Source organism: Sprattus sprattus (assembly GCF_963457725.1).
Source record: "Sprattus sprattus genome assembly, chromosome: 8".
In the NCBI taxonomy this organism is placed as follows: Eukaryota; Metazoa; Chordata; class Actinopteri; order Clupeiformes; family Clupeidae; genus Sprattus; species Sprattus sprattus.
In genome coordinates this window covers 29,521,596-29,539,461 of record NC_137927.1, presented here as the reverse complement: position 1 = coordinate 29,539,461, position 17,866 = coordinate 29,521,596, and the positions used below count along the sequence as shown (strand labels likewise).

The following is a 17,866-nucleotide window of genomic DNA, read 5'->3' as shown; positions in this document are numbered from 1 at the left end:
GTGTGACTGTCAAGACTGTCAAGTCCCTGCAACGCCCAACCCGTTGACCTGAATAGTGAGAAGGCTAGCTTGTGTGTTGAAGCTCCATTTGAATCCACTAGCATGCTGGCTAACATGCTCAAATGCTGTTACGGTTCTAGCGAAAAACTGAGACAGCTGTCAGACATACAGCCCTTCGCATGCCAGCGTTCTACATCTCTGAGGGGGCGGGCTCAGGGGAATGATTGACACATCTCAGCCTTCCGGCGTGAATAAATAGTGTATGGAGTAATTGAAACTTACTATGTGTAAAAAAGACTAGAAATTGAATGTTTATTTTTCGAGGTCTCAAGCCTATAAAGTTGCACTGGGTGCCTTTAACAGCTGGTGAGCCATTTTACATTGTACTGCACCCTAGTGGCCAGATTCTATGTTGCAATCCTACAGTCTTTAATTGTAGTAAATGAGACTTTTCGTTGAAGTCAGCAATGTTCTCCTAACATTTATCTAACTGTCCATCCAGTGAGTGAACTCCAAAATTCCGCTGTTCGCACACAGTCCCAGCCTGTTAATGGTAAACACATACAGTGGTTCAGACAGAGCCATAAACTATTCCAGCCAATCAACATGTTGCTTGAGGTGTAAGGAAAAAAGAGGTTTCACTTGATGGGCTATTACGCTTAAACCCCAACAAACTTTCGCCAGAGTCAAGACACAGCCTTTAAGACACAGTAAATAGCACTTGCATTGAAAATCTTATTGTCTGTTAGTCTAAGAAGGTTGGCTTGTGGCTGCATGTGGCTTGTACACATTATTTTAATATTTGGGAATGATTATTGGCACTCCACTTCCGAAAAATGTCAAATTGCTAAGAACCGTTGTAATGACCAATATTACGACAGCAGTAAGGCAATGACGACTCTAGGAACGCACCTAAGGACACTTGGAAGAATAACAAGGTTTTTTTTTGTGTTGTACTTGTTACATAGCTCAAATAATGAAACAAATGTCGCTGGGTAGATTATGTCACATCTGGTGGATGAGAGGCGGGGGCACTGTCTTCAACCATTAGCCCAGCAGCTAGACAAAAAAAACAAAACAGAATGAGTTTAAATAAGCCCATAAAAATGACCCCACATCCTCAACCGAGCTTTTGGGTTGAACGCACCCAAGGACACTGTGACCACTTCACTAGTCAAAGTCATAGGTAGGATGCTATTGGTTGGTGAATTTTGAGATTTTAAGAATCCTGAAGAGTATTGTCATTTCGTAAGATAGGCCTACAGTTGTTTGTAGACGTGCACTTACCCTCAGTCAGATATTTTATGCCTCTTTAATCTATATCCATATGCATTTGTCTTTATTGGAATTATAACTAGTAGGATACTTATATATACATTTAAAATACACTTTCAACCACTGGAATCTGGCTAAAATGTGGGCTTCTGTGCATGAAATGGCAGACTCACGTCGTTCGTCAGTAGAACCACCAGGGGTTAAATAAGGATTTTCGAAGTTGCGCACTCTGTAGAGATCTACTGCTACAGTGCGCCGACAACCAATCAGATGCTCCGTATACACTTACGCAACATACCCAGAGTAATTGTAAATCAGACACACCTTGACACAGTTCCACACCCGAATATGATCGTGGATGCGACCTATTACCGTCAAGAATGTCAGGACATTTATAAATTCATGTTTTAGCTGAAGAGCTGTCAAAGAACGGTGAGTTCCTTGTAAAATCTATTCGTTTTCCTGCCATGTTTAGAATCCATGATGGCGGCGGCTCAGGCACTAGTCCGATGGGGGTGGTGCATGTTTGCAATGTGGAATGACTAGAATTTTTTTTTTCTCGAAATGGAAAATTACCCCCCCGGACTCGAATAGGGGTAAAAACTCTCCTTCCAGCAGTGCACAAACAAAATAGGCTGCACGTGTGTTGAAACCGGCTCGCCTTTATTGTGTTTAGTTAGCGATAGGTATAGTGCACTTTTGTGGTCACTGAACATTGAAGCGTTAGAAACGGATGGCTGAAAGACACACCAATATATCTCAGAAGAATCCTCTTGGGGACGGAAGGGGATTAATCGATCCACACAGATTATGTAGGATGATTTGTTGGTGTCTCATAGTTGACGTTTTGCAATGGGGTCTATGAAGCCTTGGGCGATGTGTCGCCATATGCATTGGTGCAACCACAATCTCCCTGTGTGTGTGTGTGTGTGTGTGTGAGAGAGAAAATGGAATGTTGTGTGGCAAATGGCTTTCTTTCTCCTTCTACTCGTCAGCTTTTGACTGTAAGGGCACACACGGAAATAGTGCATCACCAAAGTTGGTTTTAAAGGATAATTAGCACTCCAGTGAGTTTATTATGCGACTTGTATGCTTTTGTAGTGTCTGTGAATCTGTATCATAACTGTATGATGGTCCGGAATGTATGACTGGTTTCGCATTATTCAGATCATGACTTCCAATTGTATTTACACATAGTGAATGCTTATCGCATCGGACTTCAACATAATTCTAACCTCGGTAGGTTTGTTTTGAATATTCAAAGCGTTACTCATTGACCTCTCGGTGAAAAGTAATGCCTGGTCTTCAGAACACAGTCGGCTACAATGCATGCCACTATGCTTCTTTTCAGCCGTGCAACCGCCATCCAGAAGCAGCAATTGGGGAACATTTAACATGTAGTCTTGAACAGAATCTCACATTTATATGTGATCATTTTATAAATTTAAGTTTCTGTGTGTATTTTATGTCTTCCTTTCATGCAATGGAGACACAAGGACATCCATTATAGATGTCACCTGATTTCACATGTTGCTGAGAACTTTCACAGCCAAACAAACATGGTAATTTTATCAATTCTAGAAAGTTATTGAAATGAAGTTGAAATAAAATGTCATGGTTTTGGTTGGACCCTGTGAACTCCATTCCAAAATGACATCTAGTTCACTGCGGTTGTCTCACACATCTGACACCCACTGAGTGGTACACTGACCAGTGGCAGTAGATGAGCCAGAAAGTGCACATTGTTAAAAAAATATACCCTGCTACATCTAGCCTACTTCGAGGCAACTTTTTCCATCGGATTATTATGTAGGTCAAGCAAGACCATTCTTGTCATAAGCTACTTAACTTAAAGAATTTGTTTTTAACTTACAAAAAATGAAGTCAAATTAAATTTCTAGCAAGTCACCTTGATATTGCATTTAGAAGTTTACTAGTAGACAAAACACAATGTTGTACATATTCACATTATTTTTTATTTTCCAGCACTTCTCATAGTCCCTTTTTATATAATTTCAGTGTAGAAGATCGACTTTTGCTAGGGTGAAAGACTGTTTTCTAAACCACTCACACCAGTTTTGGTGTTTTCTGTGCTGCCAGCTGCCCTCCCCCACTTGTGGTTCTGTTGGCCGCTACCAGCTTGGCTTGATGATGGCCAGCTTTTCATGGGGCTTGGGGTTATACTTTCATCTCCAAGCAGAGGATAAACCTCTTGATTTGGGTTAAAGAAAGGAGATCCGGCAGAGAGGACTTGTATCATCATATGTTAATATAGCCTCTGTCATACAGTTGATTGTAAGAGAGAGATGGAGAGAGAGTGGTGCCCAGATTCCAATTGGTCTATGTCTGCGGGTCATCAATCGACGTCGGTTGATATTGTTGGCTGAATTATTCCCTTTAATTTCGACAATGAAACACATTTACCTTCGGTTCAAGAGTTGGAGACAGAAAATATTTCTAATGTTCACACAGTAGTAGTCTTTTACGTTATTAAGCCAGTGGCAGTAGTCAGCAAGATAAACACCAATGGACAATAAGGGAGTATCTCAGATCATCAGCTACGTTATTTATTTATACTATTTACTAGTCTTTGTTCCAGATGTGAACCAATATTCTTTGATAAGCATCTTATCAGCATATTACATTCATGTCCTGGCACTGTTGCCCTGGCGTGGTATTGGTATCTTATCTCCAAAAAAGGAACATCTTCAAAATCATACTCATGGTGATTACAGCAGTAAAACCTTATATTTAATTTGAACTTCCTTTCACTGAGATAACAGTGCCCTGTATCACACACACACGCACACACGCACACACACACACACACACACACACACACACACACTCACTTCCTGAACTGCAAGCTCCTCATCTTGATTATCCCTATAACCCTCATGCAAAGTTGTTGTATGAAAGTGCTGCGGAAAATTACAGGTTGGTGTTATTTATTCAGTTCAGCTGAATATGCTTAGATAGTTAAGGATTCCAATGGTGAATTCAGGTTTTGTGTTTTTTGTGACATCAGCTACTGGCTGTTTATTACATGAGGGTGGCTTTTGACAACAAAATTACATTTTTAGTTGCAAAAAAGTGTGTTGTTTAGGGGGGCATTTCCAGACGAAGATTAATGTAATGGTCATCAATGGGTCTGAAAGCGTGGACTGACTATAAACAGCAAGTCTATAACAGTCTGCTGTGTTTACATGCTGGTCGTTGCACATTCGATTTATGCCTTCTTTGTTGAACTATTTTATTAATTGTTAGTGGATATTTTATCGCCTGATTTTCATTCAAATTGTTTTGACAGATTTAGATAATCATCACTAAATAATGCAATTAATATCTGACGTAACTTTCACCGTCCCTCTCCTAGCTAGAACAGTGGATCTCATTGTTCATGAATCACGGTTTACATTTCTCAGGTTGTTTGAGTTCACTTCAGGCAGATTGTGGTTACCTGTCGCTTGGCATGGACAAACAAACTATGCTATAATTTATGATGTTGTCTTGCTGCATTCCACAGAGGCCCCAGTACATTGTTAAAATGTGTTGCTTAATCTGAACTGTTGTGCTATTGTTAGTTCTTCTGTTATTATGAGGTTTTTTTGGTACAATTTCATTCAGAAAATCTGTAATAACTCCCTAAAATACAGTTTAGTGATTTGTCAGAATGTTGTTTAGTAATGTGTTAAAGTCATCATGACGTTTGTATTAAACAAAACAGGGTTCCCTTGGTTGAGCTGTATTTTATCGGTTCGAGAATATTAATAGAGGTCTGTCATACAGTGTTACAATGTATAGCTTATTTTGTATTTTGTCTCAGCAAAATCTTTCCAACCTGTGTCTTGGGTACTGTAGCTCATAGGCAGGCCTCTAGTCAACTATAAAAGGTTGAAAGAGTAGGCTTTTCTTGGCGAATTCCTTGATGAAAACGCCAAAGTCAGTTCCTTGGTTCAAGATAGCTTGTTCAAAGTAAGAGACTTGTGGAAGACGGCTTAGCGAAAGAATACGTGTTTTCCGACGCTAGGAACAGTAACCACAGCATGGCACGGCCACATGCCAGGAGGAAAGTATTCTTCTACATTACAGAAATGTACAGTTTTTATAGTGTAGAATTAATAGAGTATAGAGGAGGGGTGGGTGTGTTTGGAGGCTTGACCAAGCTTGACCAAGGGCTATAGCCAGGTAGGGCCATATAAATGCTAATATGTTTGGCTTCAACCATCTTGTCGTGGCTGTAGACAAAAGCCAACAATCACAGTCTAAAAGTTCTAGCCCCAAGACACACAAAAGCCAGGATCAATGTCTGATGGCTCTCAACGTACGTAGACAAGAACCTGATGGCTCTGGTCTGGTGTATTCAAACTGAGAGTGGGGGACTATTTGAGATATGGTCTGGTATGATCTGATATATGAAATTCACCCATATTTAACAAGGCCATGAATGAAACTGATAGTTGCATACAGGCTACTGTCTATGTTCTAACATATCTCATGTTGCCCTTCTGTAACAGAGAAGGTGCACAAGAATTTTCTACACTGGAAAATGAGGAACACTATTCCCTTAAACCTTTTATGTACATGCTCCTGGAAGGCATGTCTGCCTTCATTTGTTGAAGCACATACATGGGCCTAATCGGGTACAGCTCATCAGCCAATCAAATTTGCAATGAACGGACGGCTAGAAGGCAGTGAGGAACAATTAGTGACCTGCATACCCTTGCTTTGGTTCTATTCTCTCCTTGTTTATTTCTGTTCTTTATGTCTGCGTATCTCTGTCATCCAACTGCCACTACTGCAACATTGTTAGATACATTAAGACGTTAATATTGATGAGACAGAGACCAGCGATCAGAATTAAATCAGTACTTTATCTTTTGCAAAAGAGGAAGTTTGCTACAACCAAAGGTTGTGAACAGACTCCATATATGAGCTGGGCGCAGCCAGCATTATGTGTGTAGAAAAAACAGGTTTCATCACACAAAGGGCGGTGTTCTCCCGTCCCATAGCTTCAGAAGTTGCAGCAGTGATCTCAGAATATGTCCTTGAGAGAAGAGCAGTGTGCATGACTATCAGTACAAAACAGGTGGTTTGCTTCAGCTAGAGAGTATGCATCCTGTAGGCCTCACCACACAGGATAAGCAAGCAGATTAAAATACAATAACAATTCCCTCATTAAATGTCTCTATCAAACATCTATTCTTTTTCCTCCACTAGGCTTAACCTTTATTTTTCGTTTTATGATTTCAGATTAAGTGAAGAATGGAACTCAACCATCCAGCTCCACCCACTGGCACAATCTGCTGGATTTCCAGAAGATTCCTGACCTAACAGTGTTCTGGAACGTGTGACTCCGAGGAAGCAGACGGCTCAGGGCATTGGTGGATTACATGGGGACATACACACAAGCTTGGCCAAAATGCAGCCCCCACAGAGCCAGCATCCAAACGTCCTCATTTCACTGGTTGGCGTAACGAACCAGGACATAGCAAGCAAATCACATTCCCCGACAAACGTCCCGAAGCTTTGCTGCTCCAAATGCCGCTTTTCCACCAAGGACCATGACCTCTTTGAGCGACACTTGGCTCAGCACGCAGGGGTGACTTTCACCTGCAACATGTGCGGACACATCTCGTTATCTAAAGTAGAATTCCAGCGGCACCACGTGCAGCACTCCGGAAAGTACCCCTACAGTTGTGATTTTTGTAGCTATGGCGCAGTGAGAAGAGACTATGTGGTAAAGCACGTCCATCGAGTACATGCCAAGATGAAAAGGCGCCTGGGCACCTTTCAGGAAGGGCAGCAGAGTGTCCTAATAATGGGAGATGTGTCTTTCCCTCAAGTAGGACTGCCAACTCTCATAGATGTCACTGAGCAGATGCCTAAGGCATCTAGTCAGCCATTTAATATTGTGCCAAATTGGATTCCTTTGAGCGTGAGTCAGCCACAAGGAAACAGCACAAGCCAGTTGGGCAGTGTGTGGAGTAAGCAAGTTGGTATTACACCAAACAGATTGCCCAACTCACAGGGTCCGTATGTTAGTGCCGCTTCCAGTAGAGATTCTCTGTCCACAAATGGCAATGCTACTGGGCAGCCAAGCCAGTTAATCAGTATTACACCAATTAGGATTCCTAATGCAGCAAATCAATCTAGTATCAGTGTAAACAACAACAATCCAGCCGCAGGTCAACCAACATATGGTCCAGGCAAAGTCGTCACAAGCATGAACCAATACACAGGTGTTGCTCCAAATGGATATAGTGTTTTTCCCAGTCGTGCCACACACTTAGCTACACCTTATACTTCAGACACACTGAATCGCCCAGTTCGCCGAACACCTCCAATAATCCTACGGAAAACTCAACCAACGGGCCTGGCTCCCAATGTGACAAACCAAAATCTTCCAGCAGGAAGTCAACCAGTATCCGGTGCAGGCAGAGTCCTCACAAGCTTTGCTCAGAGTGTTGGTCAAAATGGGATTAGTGTTATCCCCAGTCAAGCTATACACTTGGCTACGTCTAATACCTCAAACGCATTGAATTGCTCAGTTTACCGAACACCACCAAACACCCTACAGAATACCCAACAGGGTTCAACAGGAATGGCTTCAAAACCAATATATGTGTCCAGTACCAGTTTTGTAAATCAGGCTTCTGTTGGGTCATCAAACAGAATTTCTGGTACTGGCAGTCAGGCAATTTTGGGTACTTCAAACTTAACACCCAGTTCAGCAAATCGGACTGTCAGACCAACTCAATGTCCAGCTTCTAATATACAAGGGAAAAGGATCAATCTGGCTTCAAACAGGCCCCTGTCTTCTGCAAATGGTTCACTTGGTAGTCTAACAAGCAGAATTGCCAGCACAATGGGTCAGTCAATAAGTCCCCAAAAAAGAAACATGGAAGTTCAGATGGGGAGTAAAACTACAGTGACTTCCCCTCAATCCAGAGTCGCCTTGGACCTTCAGGGAAAAGGTCTCTCTGATGTAAACAGTAAGCCGGGGTCGTTATCCCCAGTGCAAGTTAAGGTGTTGGAACCACTGGACCAGCCCTATTACCACAACCGAACTCTGACCGTTTCCTACCCAGAGGAGATCAGCATCCCCCCTGGTAGCCTGGTGGAGCTGGTCAAAGTGAAGGCTGTTAACGGTTCCCAGGAGTTGCAGTTCAGGATCGTGCCCCAGCAGTCTGTGGGGTGTTCAGATAAGAACGCTTCAAAAGCCCCTGCTGCAGGCTCAGCCTTCAAGGAGGGCCCGCCCACTGTGGGCCCTGTAGGGTCTGCGGATAAAAGACTGAGTAACATGGAGACTTGTCCAAAGACAAGCTTATGTGAGGCTCCTTGTACTCTAGCTAGTTTACTTAAAACAAAATACGTTGCCGCAACTAGTTTGAACACACACAATGAAATGGGGATTATGGTAAAAGAAGAACCATTCGAACACGACGACCGTTTATTTACACCTTCTCCACAACAGTTAAATAAAGGATACCGGTCAGCAACTAACCCAATAAGCAAAGCTTCATGTCTCCCAACTGCTGAACTCACACAGAGAAGAAAGGACCAGTCTTGCTCTTCACATTCTTTGCCTGCTCTTTTTCATCAGAGCAGGCTGCCTGTCACTAGCAAAAAACAACAAAAAACTGGTGGTTATGTCATAGAATCCAAGACTTCTGAAATGCCTTTGGTGAGGGATGGTGACTGTAATGGTGACATGGACACTGAGGGCTTGCCTGTAATCTTATCTGTTTATTCACTGGGATATAGTCCAGGGGGTGAACGGTTTCCGTCTCTAGTTGAGAGAAGGGTGTCACATGGTGCCAGTACAAACAACCAACATCCGTGTGCATCTGCTGAGGATTGTGTTGATAACCTCGTTGTTCCGCGTCAGTCCTCAGTAGAGGAAACATTAAGCCAATATTTGCAGCAAGAAAGGGATTATGGAAATCCACCTGCCACAACGAGTTCGGCAAAAGATTCCGGGATTGAAAGATTCAGGCAAGCTCAGTTATCTAGACTGTCTAGGGTTGAGAGACATGCGTGCGAACCAGTTACCCAGGCATTTGTCAACAGTAGTCAAACTGATGCAGTCAGTGGGTCCACAGACTGTCACTCAAATACCAGTGGACACAAACCAGTAAAGGTGCACCCAGCACTACTACAGACACTTAAATGCTCAGTTCCGCCTAAAGCTGAGGCCACAGAAGGAACAATATGTGGTTTTAGACAGAAGTCATATGAGCAGCTATTTATACAGGTTCCAAAAGTGTCTTTAGTAAGGATTTCGAGTAAGCATCTTCAGCCAGCAGTACCTCAGAGAAATTCAGAAAAGAGCACAGAGGACATAATTTTCACCGCAAGACCAGTCCTGTCCTGTGCCTCCAACAAGCAGAACATCTCTTTCCACCAGCAGCACTGCCACGGAATTCTCAAGCTTCGCCTGAAAAGGAAAAGATGCGAGGCGGAGAACGACTCGGCTGATATATTTGAAGCATTTGCTTCACCGTTGACTGAGGCAAACTTTGAGCCGTTTGTTTTTCCTGAAGAGAGGCGAAAAAAAGACAGGGTGTCAGGTAAACGCAGGAAGATCAGTGGCATTGTGGTCTCACATAGACTTTATCTGACTCCTGTAAAAGAGGACCAGCCCGTAAAATGCCCTGGTCCTAACCAACCCGTGGTTGTCCTCAACCATCCACGTCCACAGGTTCTTAGGCTGGGGGAAGGTCCACAGTCTCCATCAGGCTTCAGGGGAATCGCCCCACTGCGCATCATCCTGACCAGAGACACTCACAAAATCGTACCAGAACTTGTGAGATCGCCATCGTTAAAAATGAAGTTTAAGAAAGTTCACGGTAACCAGTACCAAGTCACTGAGCTGGTCGCTGAAGGGATTTCTGACAGGCTGGTTCTATGAGTCTTACCACTTTGACCTGCATTGCTGTGAGTTCAGACAGAAGACCCAGTGAAATACAGCCAGCTGTACATATCTGTAAATATTCCTCTGTACTGTATGGAAATAAGAACTCTTTTGAGTTCTTGATGAAACAGATGGCAGACATTTTTAAATAATTTTATTTCAACTTAATAATTCATTTTTCTACTGGTGACTGTGATAACTCTGATGTGTGACCTGTTCCTGGATAGTATGTTCACTGTTACCCCTTGGTTTTACATTTTGAGACCCGCAACTTGAACCAGATAATCAATGTAACAGTCCAAACTCTACCCAGTCTGAATAGATCTGGAGTACAGAACAAAGTCTTAATGTTACTTGAATGTTCTTTGTTGTACTTCTGTTTCCTAAATCCCAGTTTTGAGCTTCAGCTGTGGAAGTGTCCTGAGATCACTGACCTGTCCTGTCCTGTCCTGTCCCTCACCTCTGTTTAACTCATTAGTGGATAGTATGACTATCAGAGGAAGGGACAAAAAAAAGTTTATTTTGCTGCTTGTCATAATAACTATGAGTAGAATGGTGTAATTTTAAGTGTTATCGCTCAAGAAAAGAAATGTACGAGTGTTACAGGATCAGTTACAGTGTTACAGGATCAGTTGCTTTTAAATTTGACAGTACCTAGCTAAGGTCATGACATGAAACTTTCTGTATCACCGTGAAATTCCACAGTGTTTTAAATAAATACATTTTATTTAACATATTTTGTCAGTATGTAGTTTATTATAATGTAAATACATTTTTTTTTGTTCATTTTAAGTGTGTATCTTAATACCTGAAATGGCTCAATCATATGGCAGCTTGCAAAATTAAATCCATTGCGATAGTTGTACTGTAAACGGCAGTGATTTTTCTGTTCCTTCTCCATAACATAAGCAACTGGGTAATCGCCATGCGGAAACTTTACCGCCAACTTTTTTTTTTTTTTTTTTTCTTTTACTCTCCTGCTTCAATTGCTGAATTATCTCCCCTTATCTGAATTAGCTTCATTTACTTCTGAGAGTGGACATTCAGACTCATGTTCCTTCATTCCCTTTCAAAATATACATATACAATATGCAAATATGTTAGCAGCACAACACATTCACATTTACTAGTCTTTGAAGAAAAACAGAGCCAACAAATGCTCTACAAAGGTGATATACATGTTTAATTAAGTTGAAAATATCACAATCTGGTAATTAAATTTTTTGGTAATCATGTCTTTTGGTAGTAAGTGTTCATTTAAATGCCTGTAGAGGTTGGCATTGTCCTATGTTTAGATGCTCAGCAGCTGAAGCATGTTCTCTCTGGTGATGGGGTACATGAGGACACAGGATCTTTTCTGGTTGTCCTCGTTTGGGTTTCTCCCATCGATCAGGGCGATTGGAAAAATAGAATGGAATTTGATGATGTCAGCTACAGTATTGAATGCCTGAAAGCAAAAGAGAATGGTGAGATTTGATTGGATGGGCAATACATAAACGACCAATTAATATCTTAAACGTAAGGGGGCTATACACAAGACACAATGTTTGGCATATAAATAAAAAATGTAGGATGCCAAAATACAATTCTATTTAAACATGATGATATGGTGGTTCTAAAACCACCTGACTCAGTCGACAACTTCAGAATCAGAAATCGGAAACAGATGTATTGTCAAGTAGGTGTAAGCCTACCTGAAATTTGCTCTGGTGTATGGGTGGGTGCATACAGTAAAACATAAAAACATGCATACATACACACACAGTAAGTACTACTCATAAAACATAGAATCACACTAAGTACTACACATAACAAAAGTACTACAGATATAACACAGTACTTTTGTTATGTGTAGTACTTACTATGTTCTATGCTTTATGTGTAGTATTTACTGTGTGTGTATGCATGTTTTTATGCTTCAGCCCACTTCCGTCACACAATGTTTGGCATATAAATACATTTTTTAGGATGCAAAAATACAATTCTATTTAAAAAAATGTTTTATACAAATGGAACATGATATCATGGTGGTTTTAAAACCACCTGACTCAGTCGACAACTTCAGCCCACTTACGTCATTAGTTCTCAGTCCTGTGCCCAGAGTGTACTGGCTGGTACTCTGACTGTATCGGATCTGAATGTTGAACACTCTGTTCTCATAAAACACTGCCAGGACCAGGGGCTCCAGGGGGGTGCATTTGGAGCAGTCTCTAACCAGGAAGGCTCCTCCCTGCCATAAGAGCACAAACACTGACAACGTCCAAAGACTGCTTGACATGAACCTACAGTGCCCTCAGTGAACACAGGCTATGAAAAAAATATGTCTTTGCTGTTTATCCTCTTGGTCTTTCACTCAAAATATTCACAAAAATCCTACCTTTTCATTAAAGTAAAATCATTGAAAGAAAAACAATTTTTTTTTACATTCATTTTCCAAAACCTTTGTCCATTGCCTAGACTCAGACCAGTTAAGAAGATAAACCAGAGGTTCTCAATCTTGTTCGCTGGGGGGTATTCAAAGTACGTGGTTTAGTGACTTACCCGAAAAAAAAACTGGCTTCATTCTCCTAGCAAAACAAAGCCACAAGGCTCTTCTTTTTGGAGAGTTTAAACAATTACTCTGAGTAAATGTATCTGGGTTAGGCACTAAACCACACCCTTGGAATACCCCCCAGGCACCCATGCTCTGTTTGTCTTTCTACATCCTTCTTCTGCATGCACACCTGAGCCTAGCTGCGCCACTCTCGATTAGCTGAACTTAGCTTGACTTAACTAAAGAAGAGAATATCAATTACACTGTGATCACACAGGTATTTGATTTGACCACTATAGAGCAGATGATGGCAGTGGGTTGACATATTGTCAGTACTGCAGGACTCAAAAGCCCTTGTGTAGACAGGTCACCGCAGACATGAGTCTCTGAGCTGGTTGCTATGGGATGATGTGAAGTGTACCCTGTTCACCAGATGAAGAGCATGCTCAGCCTCCACTCTGGAAAAGGCACCCACATACCAGTCTGACATCTAAAGAGAGAGACGCAAGAAAACGTTTTTATCCTTCTAATAACCACATATCAGGTATCAGACAATTCTTTACAAACAAACACGTTTAGCTGTAAAAAAATAAAAACATTGTTTTTGACACATTTGTTTTGTTAGGAAGTTGGTAAGCAATATGTATTTGTTTTAACAATTAATTTATCCTGCTTGTTTTTTGTCACCAGAAACACATATTCACTTTTGAAAGTTTTTGTATTCACGTTTCATGATTTTAAAACGCGGTGGCTGCATACCTCAGCAGGCCTCTCTTGAGAGAAGTTGGTGTGATCTAAATCTCCTTTATCTTGAGGCCACTCATGGTTTCTCTTCACTGAGGGCCTCTCTGCACACACACACACACACACACACACACATACACACACACACGCACACACACATACACACACACACACACATACACACACATACACATACACATACACACACACACACGCACATACACATACACATACACACACACACGCACATACACATACACACACATACACACATACACACACATACATACACACACACACACACACACACGCACACACGCACATACACATACACACACACACACACACACACACACGCACAAACACACACACACACACACACACACACACACATACACAAAGCAAGATTAGCAAACACCAATAATGCTATTGCACATACATTACATTTTCTATGCCTTTGTTTTTTAAATATACTGTATGTTTTTAGGAGGATGGATACGTTACCTGCCCTGCCTTCTTTTCCATGCATTTGTCTGTAGGAAAGTTGTCATTAGAATGAAAAGTAGTTGTATAAACTTTAGTTTTAAACTAGTTTTAAACTGTCAAGGAAAGCAGAGACATCTTAAACTACCAAAATAACTTATACAATACCTTGCATCAAAAAGCTCTTGGGACTCAAGATCCAAGGACAATCTTTGTGTTGGCAGCGGCGGTTTGCTTTTAGAACCTATAAGGCACAAAAGATCCAGGGCTGTTCATTTAAAATTTAAATTATTATTTTTTTTAATTTTCTTTTATTCAGTTACTTTTTCTTCCAACTCTTCATTTACTGGTCATATTATAAATAATTTAGTAAAACATTAGTACTTACCACCAAGTGAAACTGAACTTTTGCTGTTAGCCTGAAACTAAAACATATGATACAAGTAAATATATAGCACGTTTGACTACAAAACTACTGTATGAGCATGACATCTGATTTATTTCTTGAGATTACCTTGTGCTGCCTTTGCATGGGAGATGGAGAAGAGTTAATGAGAACGAGAGAGAGAGTAAATGAGAGAGAGAGAGAAAGAGTAAATGACAGAGAGAGAGTAAATGAGAATGAGAGAGAATAAATGAGAGAGAGAGAGAGAGAGCAGATGAGTAAGAGAGCATTGCTTAACACACTGTAATTTGCAGCATCCCTCAAAACTGCTCCAGCTGGCTCTGCTTGTAATTTGAGTCTTTTACACATAATAACTTCTGATATAAAATTATATATGATATTAACATATAATATTACATTATATACATTATATGATTTACATAATACCATCTTATACAGTATAACATAATATACAGCCGCGGAAAAAATTAAGAGACCACTTCAAAATGATCAGTTTCTCTGGTTTTACTATTTATTGGTATGTGTTAAAGTAAAATGTACAGTTTTGTTTTATTCTATAACCTACTGGCAACATTCCTACCAAATTTCAAATAAAAATATTGTCATTTAGATCATTTATTTGCAGAAAAATGACAATTGGTCAAAATAGCAAAAAAGATGCAGTGTCTTCAGATCTCGAATAATGCCAAGAAAACAACTTCATATTCATTTTTAAACTACACAATACTAATGCTTACACTTAGGAAGAGTTCAGAAATCAATATTTGGTGGAATAACCTTGATTTAAAATCACAACTTTCATGTGTCTTGGCATGCTCTCCACCAGTCTTTCACATTGCCATTGGGTGACTTTATGCTACTCCTGGCGCAAGAATTCAAGCAGCTCGGCTTCTTTTCATGGCTTGTGACCATCCATCTTCCTCTTGATCACATTTCAGAGGTTTTTTATGGGATTCAGGTCTCGAAATTGGGCTGGCCATGACAGGGTCCTGATCTGGTGGTACTCCATCCACACCTTTACTGGCCTGGCTGTGTGGCATGGAGCATTGCCCTGCTGGAAAAAAACATTTCTCAGAGTTGGGGAACATTGTCAGAGCTAAAGGAAGCAAGTTTTTCTTCCGGGACAACGTTGTACTTTGCCTGGCTGAGGTTTGTAAAAGACCATAAGGATTGAAAAAAGCGGACTGGAGGGTCTTCTAGTTCGTCTTCTCTGATGAGTCCAATTTTCAGCTTTGCCCAACACATGGTCGTCTGATGGTTAGACGGAGACCTGGAGAGGCCTACAAGCCAGAGAGTCTTGCACCTACTGTGAAATCGGACTCATCAGAGAAGACGAACTTAGAAGAACCTCCAGTCCGCTTTTTCAATCCTTATGGTCTTTTACAAACCTCAGCCAGGCAAAGTACAACGTTGTCCCGGAAGAAAAACTTGCTTCCTTTTGCTCTGACAATGTTCCCCAACTCTGAGAAGTGTTTTTTCCAGCAGGGCAATGCTCCATGCCACACAGCCAGGCCAGTAAAGGTGTGGATGGAGTACCACCAGATCAGGACCCTGTCATGGCCAGCCCAATTTCGAGACCTGAATCCCATAAAAAAACCTCTGAAATGTGATCAAGAGGAAGATGGATGGTCACAAGCCATGAAAAGAAGCCGAGCTGCTTGAATTCTTGCGCCACGAGTAGCATAAAGTCACCCAACGGCAATGTGAAAGACTGGTGGAGAGCATGCCAAGACACATGAAAGTTGTGATTTTAAATCAAGGTTATTCCACCAAATATTGATTTCTGAACTCTTCCTAAGTGTAAGCATTAGTATTGTGTAGTTTAAAAATGAATATGAGCTTGTTTTCTTTGCATTATTTGAGATCTGAAGACACTGCATAATTTTTGCTATTTTGACCAATTGTCATTTTTCTGCAAATAAATGATCTAAATGACAATATTTCTATTTGAAATTTGGTAGGAATGTTGCCAGTAGGTTATAGAATAAAACAAAAATGTACATTTTACTTTAACACATACCAATAAATAGTAAAACCAGAGAAACTGATAATTTTGAAGTGGTCTCTTAATTTTTTCCGCGGCTGTATATATGATGTGTATAATAACATCTATGAGATCTATGAACACTTCGGATGTGATCACTGACATGCGATCTCTGTCATTTATATGTGTGTGTACTTTAGAAAGGTTTGAGCTAAGAGGGAGGTGCATGCTCACTGCCTCCACGTTGGCTCCATGGGTGATGTGTGGGCGTCTGCGGGGCCTTCATCCCCAGGTGAAGAGAGCCTCGGCCTCATAGCTGTGCTGACATGCCCAGGGACCACCGCTACAGGCCTGGCCGGTCTGGAGTGAAAACAGAGTTATGTCTATCTAATGAACATACGTAAATCCACCCATTGCCCAGGGACCACCGCTACAGGCTTGGCAGGTCTGGATTTTCATAGAGTGGAAACAGAGTTATGTCTATCTAATGAGCAAATGTAAATCCACATATTTCCCAAGTTCTATTTTATGACAAAACATTCATACTTCGTGTATAAAATTAATGCAAAATGTAGGATAATACTAATGATATTTATCAACAAAAGGCCGCAAGACAAATGTGTAAATGTATCCATTTTTATCAGGTTGAGACTGGTTGAGCTTCACTTACCTCGGTGGGCTTTTTAGATTCTAGAAAATATGCAGATAGAGCAAATGATGAAACTCAATATTGAAATATTTTGCGTTTAAAATATTTTACAATTCTGTGTCCAGGGCAGGCCCAATACAAACAAATGCATTTTGCGTTCTACCTGGTCGGTCTTAAGAGCTCTGCTTTTAGGGAACCCTTCTGTAAGAAAATATCAAAAGAGCTTTCAGACGCATCTCAAATCACATACGTATACCTCTTTTGAGAGTGAGAAAGAGAGAGAGAGAGAGAGTGTGTGTGTGTGTGTGTGTGTTTGTGTGTTTGACTGTGTGAAAGAGATAGAGACTGTGTGTGTGTATGTGTGTGTGACAAAGAGAGAGAGATGAAACTTTGAAGTCACAAATGTGTTTTGTACTTTTTTTTTCACTTGTTCAAAGCCTACCTGTCTTAGTTTTGGCCTGTCTGCCTGGCTTGGCGTCTCTGTTAACTGCGGGTCCTGTTGGAGCACAGACCAGAGAACATTGAGCCTGGGAATGCAGTCTTCTAATAGCTCAAGCACACTTTCAGGTGATTTTGTTTTCCAAAGTTATCATCATTTCGAAAAGTTTCTTTAAGAGAATATTAAGCATAGTCTTTCATCTTATGCGGGTTAGGAACAAGCCTTTCATCCCACCTGGGATGACCCTTTTTGGAGGCCTTGGGGGAGTGTTGACTTTGTCCTGCAGATCACACAACGGATGTTATTTCAAATGATACTCAGCCATAGGCTGGAGTTATATGGACACATATTTGCCAGAAAATCATGAAGTGATATATGGTTATTGGGTATGATAGAGGATTCATGTGTTTCTTTCAAAACCAACTAATATAAATTA

The 17,866-nt window shown here is 40.9% G+C and overlaps 2 protein-coding genes across 2 annotated transcripts; one reads left to right on the top strand and one right to left on the bottom strand.

The window, feature by feature from the left end:
* Positions 1–1,578: 1,578 nt before the first annotated feature.
* znf518b (zinc finger protein 518B) lies at positions 1,579–10,764 on the top strand. Its single transcript, XM_080844125.1, has 2 exons — positions 1,579–1,707; positions 6,529–10,764. The coding sequence occupies exon 2, from the start codon at positions 6,698–6,700 to the stop codon at positions 10,187–10,189; it is 3,492 nt and encodes a 1,163-aa protein (XP_080700251.1). The 5' UTR covers positions 1,579–1,707; positions 6,529–6,697; the 3' UTR covers positions 10,190–10,764.
* Positions 10,765–11,483: 719 nt separating this feature from the next.
* On the bottom strand, positions 11,484–13,522 carry clnk (cytokine dependent hematopoietic cell linker; the record flags this gene model as incomplete). Its single annotated transcript, XM_080843567.1, has 4 exons — positions 13,485–13,522; positions 13,147–13,215; positions 12,267–12,422; positions 11,484–11,639 (listed from the first exon to the last, which is right to left on the bottom strand). Exons 2-4 carry the CDS (start codon positions 13,213–13,215, stop codon positions 11,484–11,486), a joined length of 381 nt encoding a protein of 126 aa, XP_080699693.1. The 5' UTR covers positions 13,485–13,522.
* Between the last annotated feature and the right edge of the window lie 4,344 nt (positions 13,523–17,866).

Coding starts and splice junctions, on each gene's coding strand:
- znf518b (XM_080844125.1), top strand. CDS start 6,698: ATGCAGCCCCCACAGAGCCAGCATCCAAACGTCCTCATTTCACTGGTT.